The sequence below is a fragment of the Aythya ferina genome (assembly GCF_964211825.1).
Source record: "Aythya ferina genome assembly, chromosome: 34".
Taxonomy (NCBI): domain Eukaryota; kingdom Metazoa; phylum Chordata; class Aves; order Anseriformes; family Anatidae; genus Aythya; species Aythya ferina.
Genome location: NC_140331.1, coordinates 418,845 through 436,445, shown reverse-complemented (window position 1 = coordinate 436,445; position 17,601 = coordinate 418,845). Strand labels below are relative to the sequence as shown.

Genomic DNA, 17,601 nt, shown 5'->3' with positions numbered 1-17,601 from the left:
GGAGCGGGGGGCCAGAGGGGTGGTTGCTGTGAGCAGGATCTGGAAGCTGCCCCGTGGTTGGGAAGGGCCCCGCTGGTTTGCAGAGCTGAGCCACTAAGCGATGTTGTTTTGCGCCTCTGTGAGAGCAGGTTTAAGACAGGGGAAAAAACGCTGCGCCACACAGCAGCTGCGAGAGTGAGAGGAGCGAGGAAGAGCCTTGCAGGCGCCAAGGGCAGTGAAGAGGGAGGGGGAGGGGGAGAGGTGCTCCAGGCATGGAGCAGAAGTCCCCTGCGGCCTGTGGGGAGGCCCGTGGTGAAGCAGGCTGTCCCCCTGCAGCCCATGGTGGAGCAGGGTTCCACGCTGCAGCCCGTGGAGGAGCCCACGGTGGAGCAGGTGGCCCTGCACCGACGGAGGCTGCGGCCTGTGGCAGAGCCCTGCCCGAGCAGATTCCGGGCCGGAGCTGTAGCCCGTGGAGAGGAGCCCACGCAGGAGCAGGTGAGCTGGCAGGAGCTGCTGCCCGCGGGGGAGCCAGGTTGGAGCAGTCTGCTCCTGAGGGATGGAGCCCGTGGTACAGACCCATATCTGGAGCGGTTCTGGAAGAGCTGCTGCCTGTGGGAAGCCCACGCCGGATGAGTTCATCAAGGACTGCATCCCGTGGGTGGTGTTTCCACCCCCTCCCACGATACACAGCCAGCACACAATACTTCTGGAGTCCGTTTCAGTGTCAGTTTCAGGTCCTCAGGTCCTGGCGCTACTTCCCACTTATCCTCGTGGACTGGTCCTTTCACGCGGCTGGCATGAGTCCACCCCTTCTCCGCTGTCGGGACGGCCGTTTCTGTGGTAGGGGCCTTCCCATCGTGGTGTTAAAGACGTCTCTTTCCAAGTCTTAATTAAAACCTTGTCCCCGGGTTTTATCTTGTGAATTGCTGTGTCTAACGGAGGGCGTTGCGCTACCAAACCTTTTGCCCGGAGCTCTATCCGTTGGTTCATGAGTTGTATTAAATAAGGTCTTAACTGGGCATCCTGTAATTGGGGGTGATCAAGTGGCAATTCCAAGCCATAGGGCATACCATATAGCATTTCAAAAGGAGAAATTCCTACCTCAGTCCTGGGCTGTGTCCGTATGCTTAACGGTGCAAGAGGTAAACATTTTACCCAAGAAGCTTTTGTTTCCAGCATTAGTTTAGTTAGTTGTTTTTTAATGTCGCCATTCATTCGCTCTACCTTTCCAGCACTTTGGGGATGCCACGGAGTGTGGTATTCCCAGCTTGTTCCTAGAGCTTTCATAGTCTCTCGAGACGCTTTGGAGACAAAATGAGGGCCTCGGTCAGAGTCAATTGTTTCTACAATTCCATATCTAGGAATAATATTCTCAAGTAGTATTTTTCCCACGGTTTGAGCCGTGGCCCTTGCCGTCGGAAAAGCTTCAACAAAATGTGTAAGATGATCTACAATCACGAATAGATATTTGAACCTCCCTGTTTTTGGGAGGTCTGTAAAGTCCAGTTGAATTTTAGCAAATGGTCGGTGAGCCAATTCCCGACCTCCCGATACTTTTTCTCTCAAGTGTTGGGCGTTTACCTTTCTGCAAGTTAAACAATCATTTACAATTCGTTTTGCTATATTATACATTCCAAGACACATATACTTTATTGCAAATTGATCCACCAATGCTTGAGTTCCCCAGTGGGTGTTTTTGTGAAACCTTTGTAATAGCCTCAGAGCTGCGGATTTTGAAAGCATTTCCCGTCCGTCGGGTAGCACCCATTTGCCTTCATCTGTTTCTTTTATTCCCATTTGAATCATTTTGCTCTTTTCTTGTAATGTGAAGCTAAGCAGAGTATAAATTGGCCTATGATGGGAACAATGTGACTATTTCTTCCCGTCCTCCCATTCGTAATCATAGCATGGAAATTTCCTTAAATCATTCCTGCAGTCTGAGCAGTCTTCCCTTGTTTTTAGAATTCGCACGGTCATTAGTGCCGCTCTTTTAGCCTCCTGGTGTGCCAAATGATTCCCTGTGATCGGAGGGGTGAGGCCCCGCTGGTGTCCTTTAACGTGTACTACAGCAATGTCTTTAGGTCCTCTGATAGCCTGTAAGACTTGGGTAATCGGTTCTTGGTGTACTAATCCCTTTCCCTGTGAATTGATGAGCCCTCGCTCTTCCCATATTTTACCAAATGTATGTACTACCCCGTATGCGTCTTTTGAATCTGTATATATTGTGCCACTTTTGCCCTTTGACAGTCTTAAGGCCCGTAGTACAGCATAGAATTCGCAAGCCTGGGCAGACCAACTTGGACTTAAAGGTCCGGATTCAATTATTTCAAAAGTTTTCCCATTCCCTAATGCGTACCCTGATTTGCGCTTCCGTCCCGCTATTCGTGAAGACCCATCTCCATATATCTGTTCCCCTATACGTAACTCTTCTTCCTCCAAATCAGGTCTCAGTTTTGTTTGCTCTTCTGTATTTTGGAGGCAATCATGTTCTAAGGGCTCGTTCGGTTCCCCATAAAGAAACTGAGCAGGGTTTTGTAGGGAAGTTGTTGTTAATGTTAGTTTTGGGGAGGAAATTAAAATTCCTTCATATTTTAGTAAGCTGGCATCTGTGAACCATTTTTCTGCTTTTTGCTGTAGTACTCCCCGGATATTGTGTGGGGATATCACCTTGATCTCTCCTCCGAAGGTAATTTTCTGTGCTGCTTCTACTAATAAAGCAGCTGCTACTACTACCTGTAAACAACTTGGCCAGCCCCGACTAACCGGGTCCAGCCATTTAGATAGATAAGCCGCAGGCTTTTTACTCCCTGCCCATTCTAGGGCTAATACTCCATCTGCAGTGCCCTCAGTGCTGTTAACAAATAAGAAAAACGGTCTCCTCAAATCCGAAAGACTCAACGCTGGAGGGCGTGCTAATTCTTCTTTCAATTTTTCTAATTGTTTTTCGTCTTCTTTGGTCCATTTTAGCAACCCATCCTTAGTCAATTTCTCAGAAAGAAATGTAACTTTGCCGCTGTAATCTTCACTCCATTGTCTACAATAGCCAGTCAACCCTAATAGTTGTCGTATGTCGCGTTTAGGGGTGTAGCTGATTAACCGTTACGGGCCCGGTCGTATTCCGGGTACTGAACCGGTCGGACATTCACCAAAAACGCATTAACCGTCTGGGGGTCTGCTTGGATTCAGAACACTGAACTATCACGGATAACCACCCTTACCCTCGTTGCACTTAATGAGAGCTATGACAATGCAATCAAGTATGGTTTATTACAGCAACAGATAATCAGGTTCTTTTGGATTGCCAGCGGTAGTGACAAAAACAAGCTAGCGTGCATGAAATACACAGGTGTTACAGGCGTTACAGGTGCACGGCCTAGAAATAAATGCGTTAAAAAGATCAAAGACTCTAGAGAGATTTATAAGCAAGTATTCAGATCTCACCCAAAGGCGTCCCAATGGGGGGGGGAAGAGAGGCTCAGCCCGTCGACTGATCCCAGGAGTCAGGAGGTCCTAAGGATGTTGTATTTCCTCGGGATGGTATCTCCCCTGACGGTGGTATCTTCCCTGACATCCCCTCTCTCTTGGGCCAATTTATCTTATTTTCTATCCTTTAGGTGGAGCTTGAGTGGCTCTAGTCAAGCATCTCTTAGTTATGATTGGTGTAAAGTTCTCCCGTCTCCGTTTAAAGTAATAGGCTCCGAGAAATTCAGGGCGCATGCTCGGTGAGGGGTGGTTGCACCTTGGAGGCGGGTAGCTTTTGGGATGGAGGTGTGTTTTGGTATTATAATGATCTAGGGTACAGCATTTGTCAAAACATGACATGTCTTTGTCTCAGGGTGGCAAAAAGTGCCTACCCTGAAAGCCTCTTCAGTGCTGTACCTTTTCCTTAAAAATGTGAATGTTAGTTTTATTCTCCTAGTTACTTCAGGCAATTACACCACAGTCGTACCTGCCTCTTAGTTCATGGGGTCATTAAAGCCAATATCCCACTGATTCTGTCTGGGTCTAATTTCTTAGTTCCCTCACTTAGTCGGTGGCCCAAGTATTTTACCTCTTGTTCTACAAACTGCAGCTTCGATTTCGAGACTTTCAGTCCCTGCAGGCTAAGAAAGTTCAACGGCTGTATGCTGGCCTGCCTAACAGTATCTTCGTCTCTCCCTGCTAATAACAAATCACCTACATGCTGTACTAATGTTACTCCTGGTGGCTTATCGTAGCTTTGTAAAATTTGCTCCGGGGCTTGTCCAAATAAATTAGGTGATTCAGTGAATCCTTGAGGAAGGACAGTCCACCGTAATTGTTGCTTTCGGTGGGTATCTGGGTCTTCCCATTCAAAGGCAAAATAATCCCTACTACCTTCCTCCAGAGGACATGCCCAAAATGCATCCTTTAAATCCACTCCACTATACCACTGATCATCTGGGTGCAATTGACCTAATAGGGTATGGGGATTTGCCACAACAGGAAATCTGGTCACGGTTCTCTTATTGATTTCTCTTAGATCATGTACCAATCTATATTTGCCATCTTTCTTTTTCACTGGTAATACTGGAGTATTAAACGGGGACATACAAGGTTCTAGCAACCCTTGTTGTAACAACCTTTGAGTTTCAGGCTTTAACCGTTGTCTGCCTTCCTCAGACAGGGGGTATTGTTTAATTCTCGTTGGTGCACCCGGGTTGGTTATAGTTACCTTAAAAGGCTTAATATCTAATCTTCCTACACTTCCTGGAGTGTACCAGATTTTATAATACAAAAGACAATGAACAAACATTTATTGTGTATTACAATCCCTCCTTTTTCTTTTGGTCCCTCTTTTTGTTCACTGAATCTCTGCAATGCCTGGCTGCTAAGAACCAATGTTTCCTCGATTCCTTCGTTGGTACTTATTGGTTCATATTTGGCACGTATGAGCATTAGATGTGCCGCTTCTAAACGACCTTTTACAATCGCAATCAGTTTATTAAAAATACATGGCCCGAAAGTTAGCGCTACTATTAATTACAATAAGGGTCCTGCTATAGTTGATAGTAAAGTAGTAAGCCAAGGTGAATAATTAAACCAAGATTCATACCAGTTCTGTCGGTCTTCATATTCCCGTTTTCTCCTCTCCAATCCTTCCCTGAGCTTGGCCATGGTATCCCTTACCACTCCAGTATGAATCACAGAATCACAGAATTGCTAGGTTGGAAGAGACCTCAAGATCATCGAGTCCAACCTCTGACCTAACACTAACAGTCCCCACTAAACCATATCCCTAAGCTCTACATCTAAACGTCTTTTAAAGACTTCCAGGGATGGTGACTCCACCACTTCCCTGGGCAGCCTGTTCCAATGTGTGACAAACCTAATGGTCAGCATACATGCAACATTCTTCTTTCAGGGTTACACACGACCCGCCCTGTTGTAGAAATACCAAATCTAATCCTCTACGATTTTGTAGCGCTACCTCTGAGAGTGACCTAACAGATTTTTCCAGGGCTGAGATAGATTGTTCAATCCGGGCCAGGTCCTCGTCCACAGCAATGCGTAAAGAGGTGAACTCTTGATTTTGCTTGACTAATGAAGCAACTCCAGTACTGACCCCTGCTCCTCCCAAGATTCTTAAAGTGGCCAGAGTTAAAGCTGTAAACGATTCCCTTTTTTCCAAATGATAATTTGCTGCCGTGTGCTGAGTATACATATAATCCTCAGAATGGTATAAAATCCTTGGTATAATTATTACCTGTATACAGAAATCATGAGACGCATTAAAGAGTTGTAGCGATAGACAAGGAGTTACACCTACTGACGAGCAAACCCACCCAGCGTTGTTAGCCGGGATTAACCATTCAGCTGATTGTTTCCCATTCTCCGTGATGTTCCATAGGTGGCGCTTCCCCCCAGGAACCGTGCCCGCACACCTACCACCTCCAGTGACTTGTGTTAGTGTTACTCCTATATCTCTTCCCCAATTGCATTGTAGAGGGTTGCTCTCGTTTGTGCGGGTGGGCTCCCCAAAGTCCCCTATAGCATCATAATATGGGGGCCTTATACTAAAACATAACCAGCAATGTTCTGTCCTATTTGGGTTTATTTTGTTTAATAGTTGGTAGCTGGCATTCATGATTCCCCATATATTATTCTCAGCTATGTTATCATTTTTGGCTTTGTCTGAGCTTGTAAGGCTACTGAGGGTTGGCACTGTAGCATTTTCTGCAGGCTGGATTCTCTGAACACTTCTTGATAATACCTCATTTGGTCCTACTGCCTGGGGTTTATCAGCAGCCTCCTTCTTTATTAGTACAAGCCCTCTGCTGTCGGGCCCATTTTCATAATGTCTTCCACATTTATTGTGTATTCCAGGTGGGACCCCACAACACAGGGGACGAGAGTGACCGAGAAGGAGCGGCAGAGAAGAAGTGCGGTAGAGTGACCATAACCCCCGTTCCCCTGCGCCGCTCGGGGGGAGGAGGTGGAAGAGGGAGGATGGGGGGGGAAGGTGCTTTTGGTTTCTTTCCTTTGTTTTGATTCAAAGATGGAAGCCGAAATTCCTTGAAGTGGTATATTCTTTATTGCAGCGCTGGATGCACGGGGGATCTCTCCAGCTATCGTGCATACCCAAAGCGGAAAGCAGTCTTGAATTTCTACAATCAATCTATCAATATTCTACAAGCGCCTCTACGTATTCATTCCCTATCCCCGCCTGCCCTGGCTTCTCATGCTAATTAGCCTTTTGGCACCTTGCGCCTGCGTCGAGCCTCCCAAGCCTTGTGGGCAGGGGTCTTTGGGAGGAAGACGCCGAGTCTTCCTCACAGTGTACTTTTCACCTTTGGTCAGGGTTGTGCTGAGTTGGCACGTTTCTGAATTGCAAGAGCTGGCTGTTGCTAATTCTTCCGTTTGTTGGCTCTTTCTCATGAATTGCAATGTCCAGTTTCGAGCCTTATAGTCCTTCCATTTGTTTCTCTGTCCGCCTGCCGCTTCCTTCTCGTGAGTTCCAGTGTCTTGTTTCGAAATACACAGTCCTTGTCTGGGGATTGTCCTTGCCTCCCCAATGCCTCCTTAATCAGTTTCTCACTTCTCTAGCTTGTTAGTAATAAGCAATAACTCTTCCTATCTCCTTCTGCCGAGTCTGTTTTGCCCGTTACAAGAATTACTGCGTGATCTCCTTGTCCTTATCTCCACTTTGAGCCCTTTTCATCATATTTTCTCCCCATTCCTCTTTGAGGAGGGGGAGGGAGAGAGCGGCTGTGGTGGAGCTCGGCTGCCCACTCGAGCGGAACCACGATAGAGGGGCCGTGCACCCCCCACCCCATAGATCCCCTCTGGGTGCCCCCACCCCATAGAAGCCCCCCCAGGTGCTCACCACCCCATAGAATCCCCCCCTACCCCACAGACCCTCCCCGTGGCCCCATACGTTCCCTTATGGCCTCCCCATGCCATATGGCCCCACGGACCCCCAATGTCCTCCTGTGCCCCCCCAGTCCCATGTGTCCCCATGTCCCCTCCACGTTCCCTCCATGCCCCCCATCCCATGTCCCCATAATGTCCCCCATGTCCCCACATGTCCCATGCCCTCCCCATGTCCCCGCGTGTACCCCCAGTCCCCACATGTCCCCTCATGTCCCCACCTCCCCCCATGTCCCCATTCCCCCACCCACGCTCCCGTGTCCCTGTCCCACCCATGTCCCCCCAAATCCCCACGTCCCCCCCACGTCCCCACATTCCCCCATGTCCCCTTGCCCCCCAAGTCCCCCCGTCCCCCCTATCCCCACGTGCCCTGCATGTCCCCCATCTCCCACGCCTCCCCATACCCCCCCCCACACCCCGGCAGGCCCCCAGCCCGTGGTGCCCCAGTAGAGGGCCAGCACCTGCTCCACGGGGCTGCCTTCAACCCCCCCAGGCACCCCTAAACACCCCCCAGACTCCCACACACCCCGAAACTCCCTCCAGAAACCTGCCAGGGCCCCCTCAGCTCCCCCCCACAATCCACCAGGAGCCCCCAAACCTCTCAAGCCCCCCCACAAGCCTCCCCAAACAACCCAAAGACCTCCTGCAGACCTCCCTCCACCAAAACACCCCACGTTCCCCCAGTCCCATATGTCCCAATGTCCCCCCATGTCGCCCCACTCCCATACGTCCCCTCCATGTCCCCTCGAGCCCCCGCTGTCCCTACCATGTCTAGGCATCCCCAAATCCCATGTCCCACCCCAGCCCCAAGTCCCCCCCATGTCCCCCCTGTGTCCCCATTTCCCCCCAACCCACGTCCCCTCCGTGTCCAAATGTCCCCCCAGTCCCATATGTCCCAGTGTCCCCCATGGCTCCACGCCCTCCCCCCCTCAGGTCCCACCAATCTCCCTCCACCTACAATTCCACTTCTGAGTCTGCTCTGATGTCTCTAATTCTAGGATTCTGGGATTTCTCCTGTTCTGCCATTTCTACCATTCCATGGTTCTATTCCTATGATTCCAATTTCTCCAATTTCTCCAATTTCAGGACTCGATTCCGCGACTCCTCCGATTCCTACAACTCTTTGATGTCCTCCCCCCAGCACAGAGGTGCCTGGGCAGGCAGCAGCCTGTTGGTGCCGCCATCACCGCGGGCAGCAGCCAGCACTGCCCGTGTCACCACGATGTCACCGCGACACGGCCATCGACAAGAGGCTGCGCGATGGGTCCTGCGCCAGCGGTACCGAGACGTTCGGGCAGGAGGAGCTCCCAGGTGGCTGATGCCAGCAAGGAGCAAGCTGCTCGCACGAGGCGTTCCACGTTAGACTGCTGGGAGAGATGGAGGCTGGGAGGGGAGCACAGCGGCCCCTGGGACAGCGCAGGAGGAGGCCTCAGCACCCGGCGTGTCCCGGCTACAGCAGAGTCATGGAAATGTTCTTCTGACATCTCTCCTTGCCGATTCCAGAGAAACGGCCTGAACTGCCACCCTTCCTGTCGTGCAGGTGGAGGAATTCTTTTGGCTCTGTCCTTTCGGCAGGCTGCCAGTGATGCCCAAGCTGCCTCCTGCCAAAAAGGAGCTTTTGCGCAACCAGCTGCAGGAAGAAACTGCGCCCAAAACAGAGCCCAGAAGGAAATCGAAACGAGCCCGAAACAGCACCCAAAGAGCAGGCGCAAGACCGGGGCCAGGCAAAGGCTCGAAAATCTGCAAAACGGCAGAAGAGCAAGGGCCAAAAAGCAGCAAAGGGCCAAAAAGCCCCTCCTCAAGTCAGGAAGCTATCCATCCTGGAAGCCCTGCCAGTGACGGAGCGAGTGAAGCGCCCCGAATCTCAGAAAGCCCCAGGCCCGCTAGAAACACCCATCGTGTCCGTGCTGTCCCTGCCGAGCTCGGAGGGCAGCCTGCTTCAGGAGCCCAGCGACGACAGCGGCAGATTCCAGCGAGGGAGCTCCAGCTCCCAAAGACTGCCGAAGTTACGGGCTGGGAGGTTCTGGTCCGTGCTTCCAGACCGCCCGAAGATGGAAGCATCCAATTCCAAGCCCTCTACTGCTGGGACAGTGACACGGCAGGGGGCAAGTTCTGAGCATCAACTGCCAAAGCTCGTACCCAGGCTCCCTACAGCGTGGCCTGTAGGTATTAGAGCCAGCCCGAGCACCGCTACTACTGGGACACAGACAGAGCAGGGGCCAGGTCTTCACAACTGGAAATGCCAAAGCTCGAACCCAGGCCCTCTACACCATCGCCTGTAGGTAAGAGAGCCAGCCTGCCAAAGGAGCCCAGCGAAGCCTCTCCTACTGGGACAGAGACAGACCAGGGGGCCAGCTCTGAGCATCTGCAACCACCAAAGCTCAAGTTCCCAGGACGGTCCTTAGGGACAGGGCCTCTATGGCAACGTCAAAGTATCTCCGTGAGATCGGGGGGGGAGTGGTGGTGCCCTGGGTCACGCCGATCTCTTCTGGAGGAAGCATCCAATTCTAAGGACCCCTCTACTTCTGGGACACTGACACACCAGGGGGCCAGCTCTTCCAATGGCAAAATGGCGAAGCTCAAACCCAGGCTCCCGACGCCGTTGCCTGTAGATAGTAGAGCCAGCCTGCCGAAGGAGCCCAGCGACCCCTCTACTTCTGGGACACAGACCGACCAGGGGGCCATCTTTGAGCTTCAGCAACGACCAAAGCTCCAATTCGGGCCCTCTCCGCGAATGCCTACAGGTAGTAGAACAAGTCCGCCCAAGAAGTACAAAATGCCAAAGTTCAAACCTTAGTACGTGGAGCTGTGCCCTTATCCTATTAGAGCCAGACTGCCCAGGGAGCCCAGCGACACCTCTATTTCTGGAACACCGATGGACCAGGGGGCCAGCTCTGAGCATCTTCAGTCGCCAGAGCTCAAACCCAGGCTCCCAACACCGCCGCCCAGTCCAAGGTGACCCGAGCTTTGATTGCCCGGAGCTGCAAGAACGCTGTCAGAGGTGATCCACATCCCTGTTCCCTTGGGGGCTCAAGCCTTGGAGGCAAGTAGTTCTGGGGACAGTGGGGCCTCTCCAACGAGATCTCAGTTTTGAGCCGGGGGTTGGCTCGATCCAAGCAGCACCTTGAACTCCTCCATGGCTAGCCTCAAGTCCCTCAAGTTCCCTTCTGTTGCCACGCAGACACAGCAGACACACGTTATTTGGCAACATTTAGAAGGACTGACAAAGCAGGAGGCTGCTCTTGGCCCGAGAGGAGAGTGTGTGTTTGCAGCTGGGTGCTGGTTTCCAGGCCGGGTGGGAAGAGAGGGGCTTTGTGGGTGGGCCTGGCAGAGCTGAACCCTGCTGCTGGCCGGGTCTGGGGATGGGGTGAGCAGAGGGAGGGAAACGGCAGGACCTGAAGCCATCCACGGGGTCCGCGTGTGGGCAAAGAGCCCCAGAAACCTGTAGCAGTTTTTGCTCAGAGTCTCACTCCCTTCACAGAAATCCATCTGACAGCGGATGGCGAGACAGTGGAGGAAACACAATGATGTTTCCAGCTGAGGGACCATCTCCACGGCCTCCATGGCCAGGAACCTCCCCTTGCTGGGACAAGAGCTGGGAAGCTGCCCTCAGAGCAACGTGGAGAAAACCTGCACATCCCTGGAGGGGAAAGGAGAGGATGCGACGGCAGCTGGGGAGAAAAAGACAGCACCATTTCCATCCTGCTGGACGCTTTCACAACAGAACCTGCAAGTTAAAATGATTTTTCCAAGTGCTTCTGCTTGTCAAGTAAAATTCTGTACAGCAATTGCGGCACTTCAGACTTACTTGGGTTTGAAGGGGATTCTATTGCTCAAGAATTTCAACTTTTGATGGCTAGCCTTGTTTGGGTAAAGTCTCATCGGTGGCTTTTGATGGCAAATTGCAGGCTTTGATGGTCAGCTTAGTCCAAGTACTGAATGCTTCTGCCCCTGAGCCCCGCATCTAAAACTCCCAGCAAAGAATCAGCTACCATTTGCTGCTAACACTCTAACCTTACTTAGCTTTCCGTCTTCCCTTGCCATTTCTCTCTGTATTTTTTCCCCGGACCTGCTCGTATTTCTTTTTGCTCTGTTTCTTGACTGTGTTTTCACAGCCCTCTGCACCCTTTCTGATGAGTGCTTTTTCCTCATCAGCCCCGAGGGAAGTGGCAGAGTTGAGGGCACAAATCTTTTCCTCGCCTATTTCCAGGGGGCTTTCTTAACGCTCCCCCTGAGGCCTCCTGTCTTCATTTTGCCTCGACTCCCCCCAAATCCTCATCCCAGTGGCGGAAGGCTCTCTCAAGCACCTCTTGGGGCAGGGGAGGACGAGGAGCAGCAGGTGGAGGAGCTCTGTTTCTCCCCCCTCAGTTCTCCTGGAAAAGCTCTTCCTCTGTGCTGGCTTCTCCCCTTCTGCCGTGGCAGTGCCCCCTCCTGCCTCGTCCGGGCGCTTCCCTGCTCTGAGAGATGGAGCAAGGATGTTCTCATCTTGACACCCTCTCAGCCCTCCCTCCCTCCTCTTCTCACTGCTGGCCACTTTGGGAGAGCAGAGCGGGAGCAATTTGCTCAGACACCAAGTGACGGGAGAGAAGAAAGGACGAAATAGGCTCTTTCCTCCAGGAAATAGGAAAGGGGTGTTTAGAGCTGGGTCAGTGAGCAGGGCACAAGGCTTCTCGTTTCCTGCTCATTTCTTGTATCCTGGGGCCTCTTCAGCACGTGTCATCTCCTGCTCTTGTGAGGATGTTCCCAAATCTGTCTTTTCTTCAGTCCACGATCACTTCCACACCGGCAGCCGGGGTGCCAGGAGGAGCCGTGCTGCAGCACCAAGCACTCCCGAAGCAGCTCGCTCCCCTCCATACGCTGCCAGTATCTCTTGTTTGGGGGGTTGGTTTCAGATGCTCTTCATCCCAGACTCCCAAATCCTTGGGGTTGACCTCAAATCTCCCCTGGAGCTTTCTGCCAGAGGCTCCAGGTGGGGCCATTCGCTCTGCCTCTGCTATAAAGCAGACTTTAGACTTTTTTAAACCTTTGATCCTACCTGAAGTAGCCCAAGGGCTACTGCGTGAACGGTGTCCTGCTTAATTCGCTCAAAGGCTTCTCGTTGCTCAGGTTCCTGCTTGGAATTGTTCTGCTGGGTCACTTGGTAGAGAGGGCTACGAATCACACCACAATTTAGATCAGATTAACCATATAAAATTGAATCATTCTCGCCTAATCCTTAGGTTTAGTGCTTCTGAATATCTGGTAATTTTCCTCCTTTTTAAACCTGAGGCCCCTCCTCGAGCCTCCCGAGTCTGAGGATCTGCTTTGTCCCTGACCCATTCCTGGCACTTCATTTTATAGAAAAAAAAAAACCTTCCGAAGTCCTGGCTGGGCCAGTAGCTAAAGGGGTCTTGTGAGTGTTATCCCACCCATGAATACCTAGAACGATCGCTTCGGTCCTTCCCCGGCCGAGTCCCTCGCGGGATATCAGAACCGCGGTTAGAAGACCTCCGCACTCGCTTCGGAACTGAGTTCCGTCTCAGTCACCCCCTTACACACAGTCACACAACCGAACCCCCCCAACCAAAAGGCATACTCACGCAACGATAAATCTTTGTTGGGGTCTTCGTGCGCAGAGTTATGGGTTTAAACCAGAAGAGGGGAGAGCTCTTTGTTCTTTCCTTGCCTCTTATGTTCGTAATCCTGCTGGGCTCCGGACTGCTCCCGGCAAAGGGTCACAATGAAACAAGGCTGGGGGCACCTCCCTTAGCCGTTCACAGCCTTGGGACCCAAGAGGATCACGTCAGGGTCACCAAATTGTTAGAAATTCCGAGTCAATCTAGCTTTATAAGCTTTATTTATGGGGTTAATAAAAGGCAAGCAACAGCACAGGGTGCGCGGGGAGTCTGGGCTCCTCCAACACACACACACACGTTACATCAGGCGGCTGGTTTTTATGCTGCTAGGCTAATACATATTCATCACTACTTCTAGAAAAGGCAGGGTTATTTGAATTAGTTCCTGGAATCTGGACCCTCCCTCTGGCGCATGCGTATCAGTCTCCGGTGCTCCCTCTGGGGGTCTCTCGTGCTGAAGGCTCATAGTCTTCCTCCCAGGCTTTCTCCTTGTCCTTCTCCTTTGTCCATCTTGGCCGCATGTCAGAGACTTGCGCAGCGTCCCATGCAATAATCACAATAGAGAGCAGTTATTCTGAAACCCCTTTGTTCTCTTATCCCCGGATATCAGAGACTCGAGGTTTACCCTTCAAGCCCTCTATTGACATGAATTGCTGGGACATTCCTTACAATCCCTCATCTGCTTATTAATCTTCTCAATTTGTGTCTCTTCAACTTTTGCCAATAACAACTGGATTTCCTCGGTCGGTTCTTGGGGGGTCCGTTTCTTAAGCATCATTCTTGACACATCACCTTTCTCCTCTACCGAAGTCATCACAAATTGGGTACTATTTATTATTCGGCATATCAATAACGTAAAACAAGGCATCATACAAGGTATAAACAGTAACATCATTACACCACAGAAAAATGAAAATGACATCCTTTTAACCTGTGGTCCACCGGGCAGCCATGAAAACAAATCCCAATCCGTACCCTTCCAAGTTTGTACTGGGATGTGGGCTAATTTCCTAATTTCCTTTGTTATCCGCCTTACCCACTTTTCCATTATCATCAATTTGTAAACAACAATTAGAATCGTTCAGTTTTCCACACGCTCCCCCTTCTTCTGCTAGTAAATAGTCTAAAACCCTTCTGTGTTGAAAGATGGCATTCCTCATCTGGGTGGCTTGGTAAGCCAAATGATCCAAAGACGTTGCTGTTTGATTGGTTACAATTTGGAGGACAGCTTGCAACCTAATTATTTGATTCCAATTATCAATAGGTTCTCGGGCCTCCCATACTACCTCATTTGGGTTCCAGGTAGCTGGTCCATAATGCTGTATGATTCAGGAGGCCATTCATTCTCTCCCCATTTTTGGGCACTACCCCCAGCTAAGGAAGCATGACTAGATCGTTTGACTCTGTTCAGATCATCACATAATCTTCTTCCTAAATGATTTCCTTGTATTTGTGACTATAAAAAGAACCAGGGTCTTATGTACCTGTTGAAGACTGGCTCAAAGAGCAAGGGCACGGGTGCCTAGAGAAATTGTACAAGCAAGGCAAAGAAAATGCAGAGTTTATAGCCATGGAGTAGGCCGGATGAGAAGCATTCTTGTGCAAATACGCAAGGAGCAGTCTGTTCTTGAGAGAGAGAGAAACAGGGGGATGTGAGGCCTGGGAAAACAAGGGAGTAGCTTATGCGCTGTAACCGCAAGTAGGAGAAACAATATTGTTTGCAACACTTTTAGGCTTAGCCACTAGGCTAGTGACCAGTAGGCATAATTATAGTTGTGTGTATAAATATACGGCTATCTGCGCAATAAAGTTGACGCTTGTATAACCACTCATATTGAGTCGATCACTTGCTTCCCCGCGCCGTTAATCGGAGGGTCTCGCACCCGCATGTACCCCACATAGCGTATTGCCAACCAGTTTTCGGGTAGCCTCTTGTAGGCATGTTTGCCACACACCCAATAATGACCCTTTAGAGCCCACGTCCCATTTGGAAAAGGACCATCCCATCCTTCTTTATTTATTGGAGCGTGAAAATACAGTGTTCTCGTTACCAAGTGGTCCTGTTACAATGTCTGCCCCATTTGTACTCGTATATGCACACCTCCAAGCTCCCGCATTGGATTCCCGCTTACAATTACAATCAAGTTTTCCTTGGCGGCCTGTCATATTACGAGCTGACCAGAAATGTTTAAAGAAAACTCACCTCCCATTCTCATCCTGCCATCTCCAGGGGTAGACCCTTACCACATGCTGTTCCTTAGTGGTGTTATCACGCTGACGGCTCAAGATCTGAGCGTCAAATTGGCCCCCTGCTTGTGCTCTTGCCACGGTTTCACAGCCAGATCCCAAAAATTCCCTGTATGAGCATTTCAGCCAAGTGCCCTTTCTCAGCTGGACATGTGTGGCGTTCCATTTCGCACTACGTGCTGTACAGTTTAGAGGTCCACATTCAGGACCAGTACAATCATATCCGGGAGACAGAGTCCAATTACAAATGCTTTTTCCTACCGCTAACGTTCCTGTTCTGTTTAAACAGTATCTACGCCGATCTGACGAGTGCAATTGCCATGGGCCTCCTTCCTCTTTCCAAAATTGTGTCCCATTATGAACTTCACTCAAATTATTAACCCACTACTTGGGTTCGACCGGGCCAGCTACCCAGGGCCAGCTTTCAGTTCCCCCCCAGTCCTCCACAAACCCAGCAGTTACTAAGGTTAAAGGTCTTGGCCACTTCCTCCCCCAGAATGAAAGAGTTATTCCTCCAGTCTTGCCCATGGCTCAACTGCCCCTGTAAAAACAATACCAGTAGTATAGCATTTCTTATCCTTTGCAATGCTGAGGGTCTTGGAAACGCCTTCAATCAAGGGCTTGGGCCTGCTTTCAGGGTTCATTTGGGCTTGTGTTACTGTTCAGCTTTTTGGGGTGATCCAGCTCCTGGAAAACTAAGCACAATTGTACATGGGTTTTTAAAAAAAGGTTCTTATGTTATTTTCTCAGGACAACCGGGCTTTAGTGCGGGAGAAGTCCGGTCGAGGCCCTCTCACTCGGCAGTCAATACCCATAGGGGTTGCCTCTCTCGGTAGACCATACACACCGCAGTGGAGGGTCCTGCCCCGGTCTTGTCTTCTCCCTTTCCTCCCTTCAGGCTTGTCCTCTTGGTCTGGTACCCTTAATTCATGCAGAGCCTCGTTGCCAGAAAATTTCCCTTTTCCCTTCATTGTTGTAGTTGTTTCTCTGTCATGATCACGTATTTCTGACTTTCATAATTCTCTATCAAAGAATAGTCCAATGGCATTCCTTGGGAATACGGCATTCCATATGACATCTCGTAAGGTGAGATATCTGTTTCACTATGGGGCATAGTCCTTATGTTCAATAATGCCAATGGCAAACATCCGAGACAGTTGGGTTGCCATCATTAATTTAGCCAATTGTTGTTTAATCGTTTGATTCGTTCTCTCAACTCGTCATGAGCTTTGTGGATGCCATGGAGTATGGTATTCCCATTTAATGCCTAGGGCTGTGGTTAAGTCCCGTAACACCTTAGATGTGAAACGTGTCCCCTGGTCAGAGTCAAAACTCCCTACCAACCCAAAACGTGGTGTTATATTTTCCAACAGAATTTTAGCTACCATAGCGGCAGTTGCCCTCGCCACAGGGTAGGCCACTATCCAGTGGGTTAGTTGATCCACTATCACCAACAAATATTTATATCGTCCTCTTTTTGGTAGCTCGGTGAAATCAACCTGTACTCTTGCGAATGGCCTGTATGTGATCCTCCGTCCCCCAGTAGGTTCTTGCCTCACACTTTTCTGATTTATTTTCGGACATGTTAGACACCCTTGAGTAATTTGCCGAGCAATCTCATATATCCCAACGCACCCCTAAAATTTTAAAAACGGATCGCTCCATGCTTGAATTCCCCAAAGGATTTGCAAGTGCATCCAAAATAGCAGCTCCTTTGCTTGACTCTTAGGCGTATCTCGGCCATCCGGTGGGATCCGCTTTTCTTCCTCCTTTTCCAAAGATTGTAATAACTTTTCCAAAGTTTGTTCAAACAGCTTAGGAGACTCGGTAAACCCCTGTGGTAGTACTGTCCATCGTAACTGCTGTCTCCTTCGTCTTTCTGGGTCCTCCCATTCAGAAGCAAAATAATCCCTAGATTTTCTTCTAATGGACATGCCCCAAAAGCATCCTTCAGGTCTGTTACACTACTCCAAATATGTTGTGGGGCCAAATAATTTAATAGTGCATAAGGATTTGCCACTACCGAGAATTTAGTCACTGTTCTTTGATTTACAGCTCTTAGATCTTGGACCTATCGGCATGTCCCATCAGCTTTCTTTACGGGTAATATAGGCGTATTATGGGGGAACGTACATGGTTCTAAAGTCCCTCCTTGGAATAGCCGAACTATGACTGGTTTTAATCCCTTCCTTCCTTCTAATGGCATGGGATACTGTTTTACAGGTTTCTGGAGTTCTGTTACTTCTACCATTAGGGGTTCCACTTCCAACTTTCCCAATTCCCCTTCCTTATACCATACTCGGGGATCTATATCACCCTCATCTTCTTCTGTTAATGTAAATAACCAGATTTTCCCATTCTCCCCTATAAG

The 17,601-nt window shown here is 50.0% G+C and overlaps 1 protein-coding gene and 2 long non-coding RNA genes across 4 annotated transcripts in view; 2 read left to right on the top strand and 1 right to left on the bottom strand.

Moving 5' to 3' along the window:
- LOC311425853 overlaps positions 1-17,601 on the bottom strand; it is a 58,430-nt gene that overhangs the window by 28,038 nt on the left and 12,791 nt on the right. The gene's annotated exons all lie outside the window — the stretch shown is intronic.
- LOC311425847 overlaps positions 1-17,601 on the top strand; it is a 73,586-nt gene that overhangs the window by 55,084 nt on the left and 901 nt on the right. The window lies entirely within an intron of this gene.
- On the top strand, positions 13-8,749 carry LOC311425844 (uncharacterized protein). 2 transcript variants are annotated; one of them, XM_084501878.1, is made up of 3 exons: positions 13-474; positions 6,325-6,380; positions 8,455-8,749. In XM_084501878.1, the coding sequence occupies exons 1-3, from the start codon at positions 319-321 to the stop codon at positions 8,729-8,731; spliced, it is 489 nt and encodes a 162-aa protein (XP_084358004.1). In that variant the 5' UTR covers positions 13-318; the 3' UTR covers positions 8,732-8,749. The 2 variants fall into 2 exon arrangements, with proteins under 2 accessions (XP_084358004.1, XP_084358005.1); XM_084501879.1 differs by having other exon boundaries at positions 6,325-6,385.

What these genes read in the sequence shown, in the direction of transcription:
- LOC311425844 (XM_084501878.1), top strand. Translation starts at nt 319, where the DNA reads ATGGTGGAGCAGGGTTCCACGCTGCAGCCCGTGGAGGAGCCCACGGTG. An exon ending in AGGAGCCCACGCAGGAGCAG is followed by an intron (nt 475 to 6,324) that starts GTGAGCTGGCAG and finishes TGTGTATTCCAG; the next exon opens with GTGGGACCCCACAACACAGG. An exon ending in GAAGGAGCGGCAGAGAAGAA is followed by an intron (nt 6,381 to 8,454) that starts GTGCGGTAGAGT and finishes CTCCAATTTCAG; the next exon opens with GACTCGATTCCGCGACTCCT.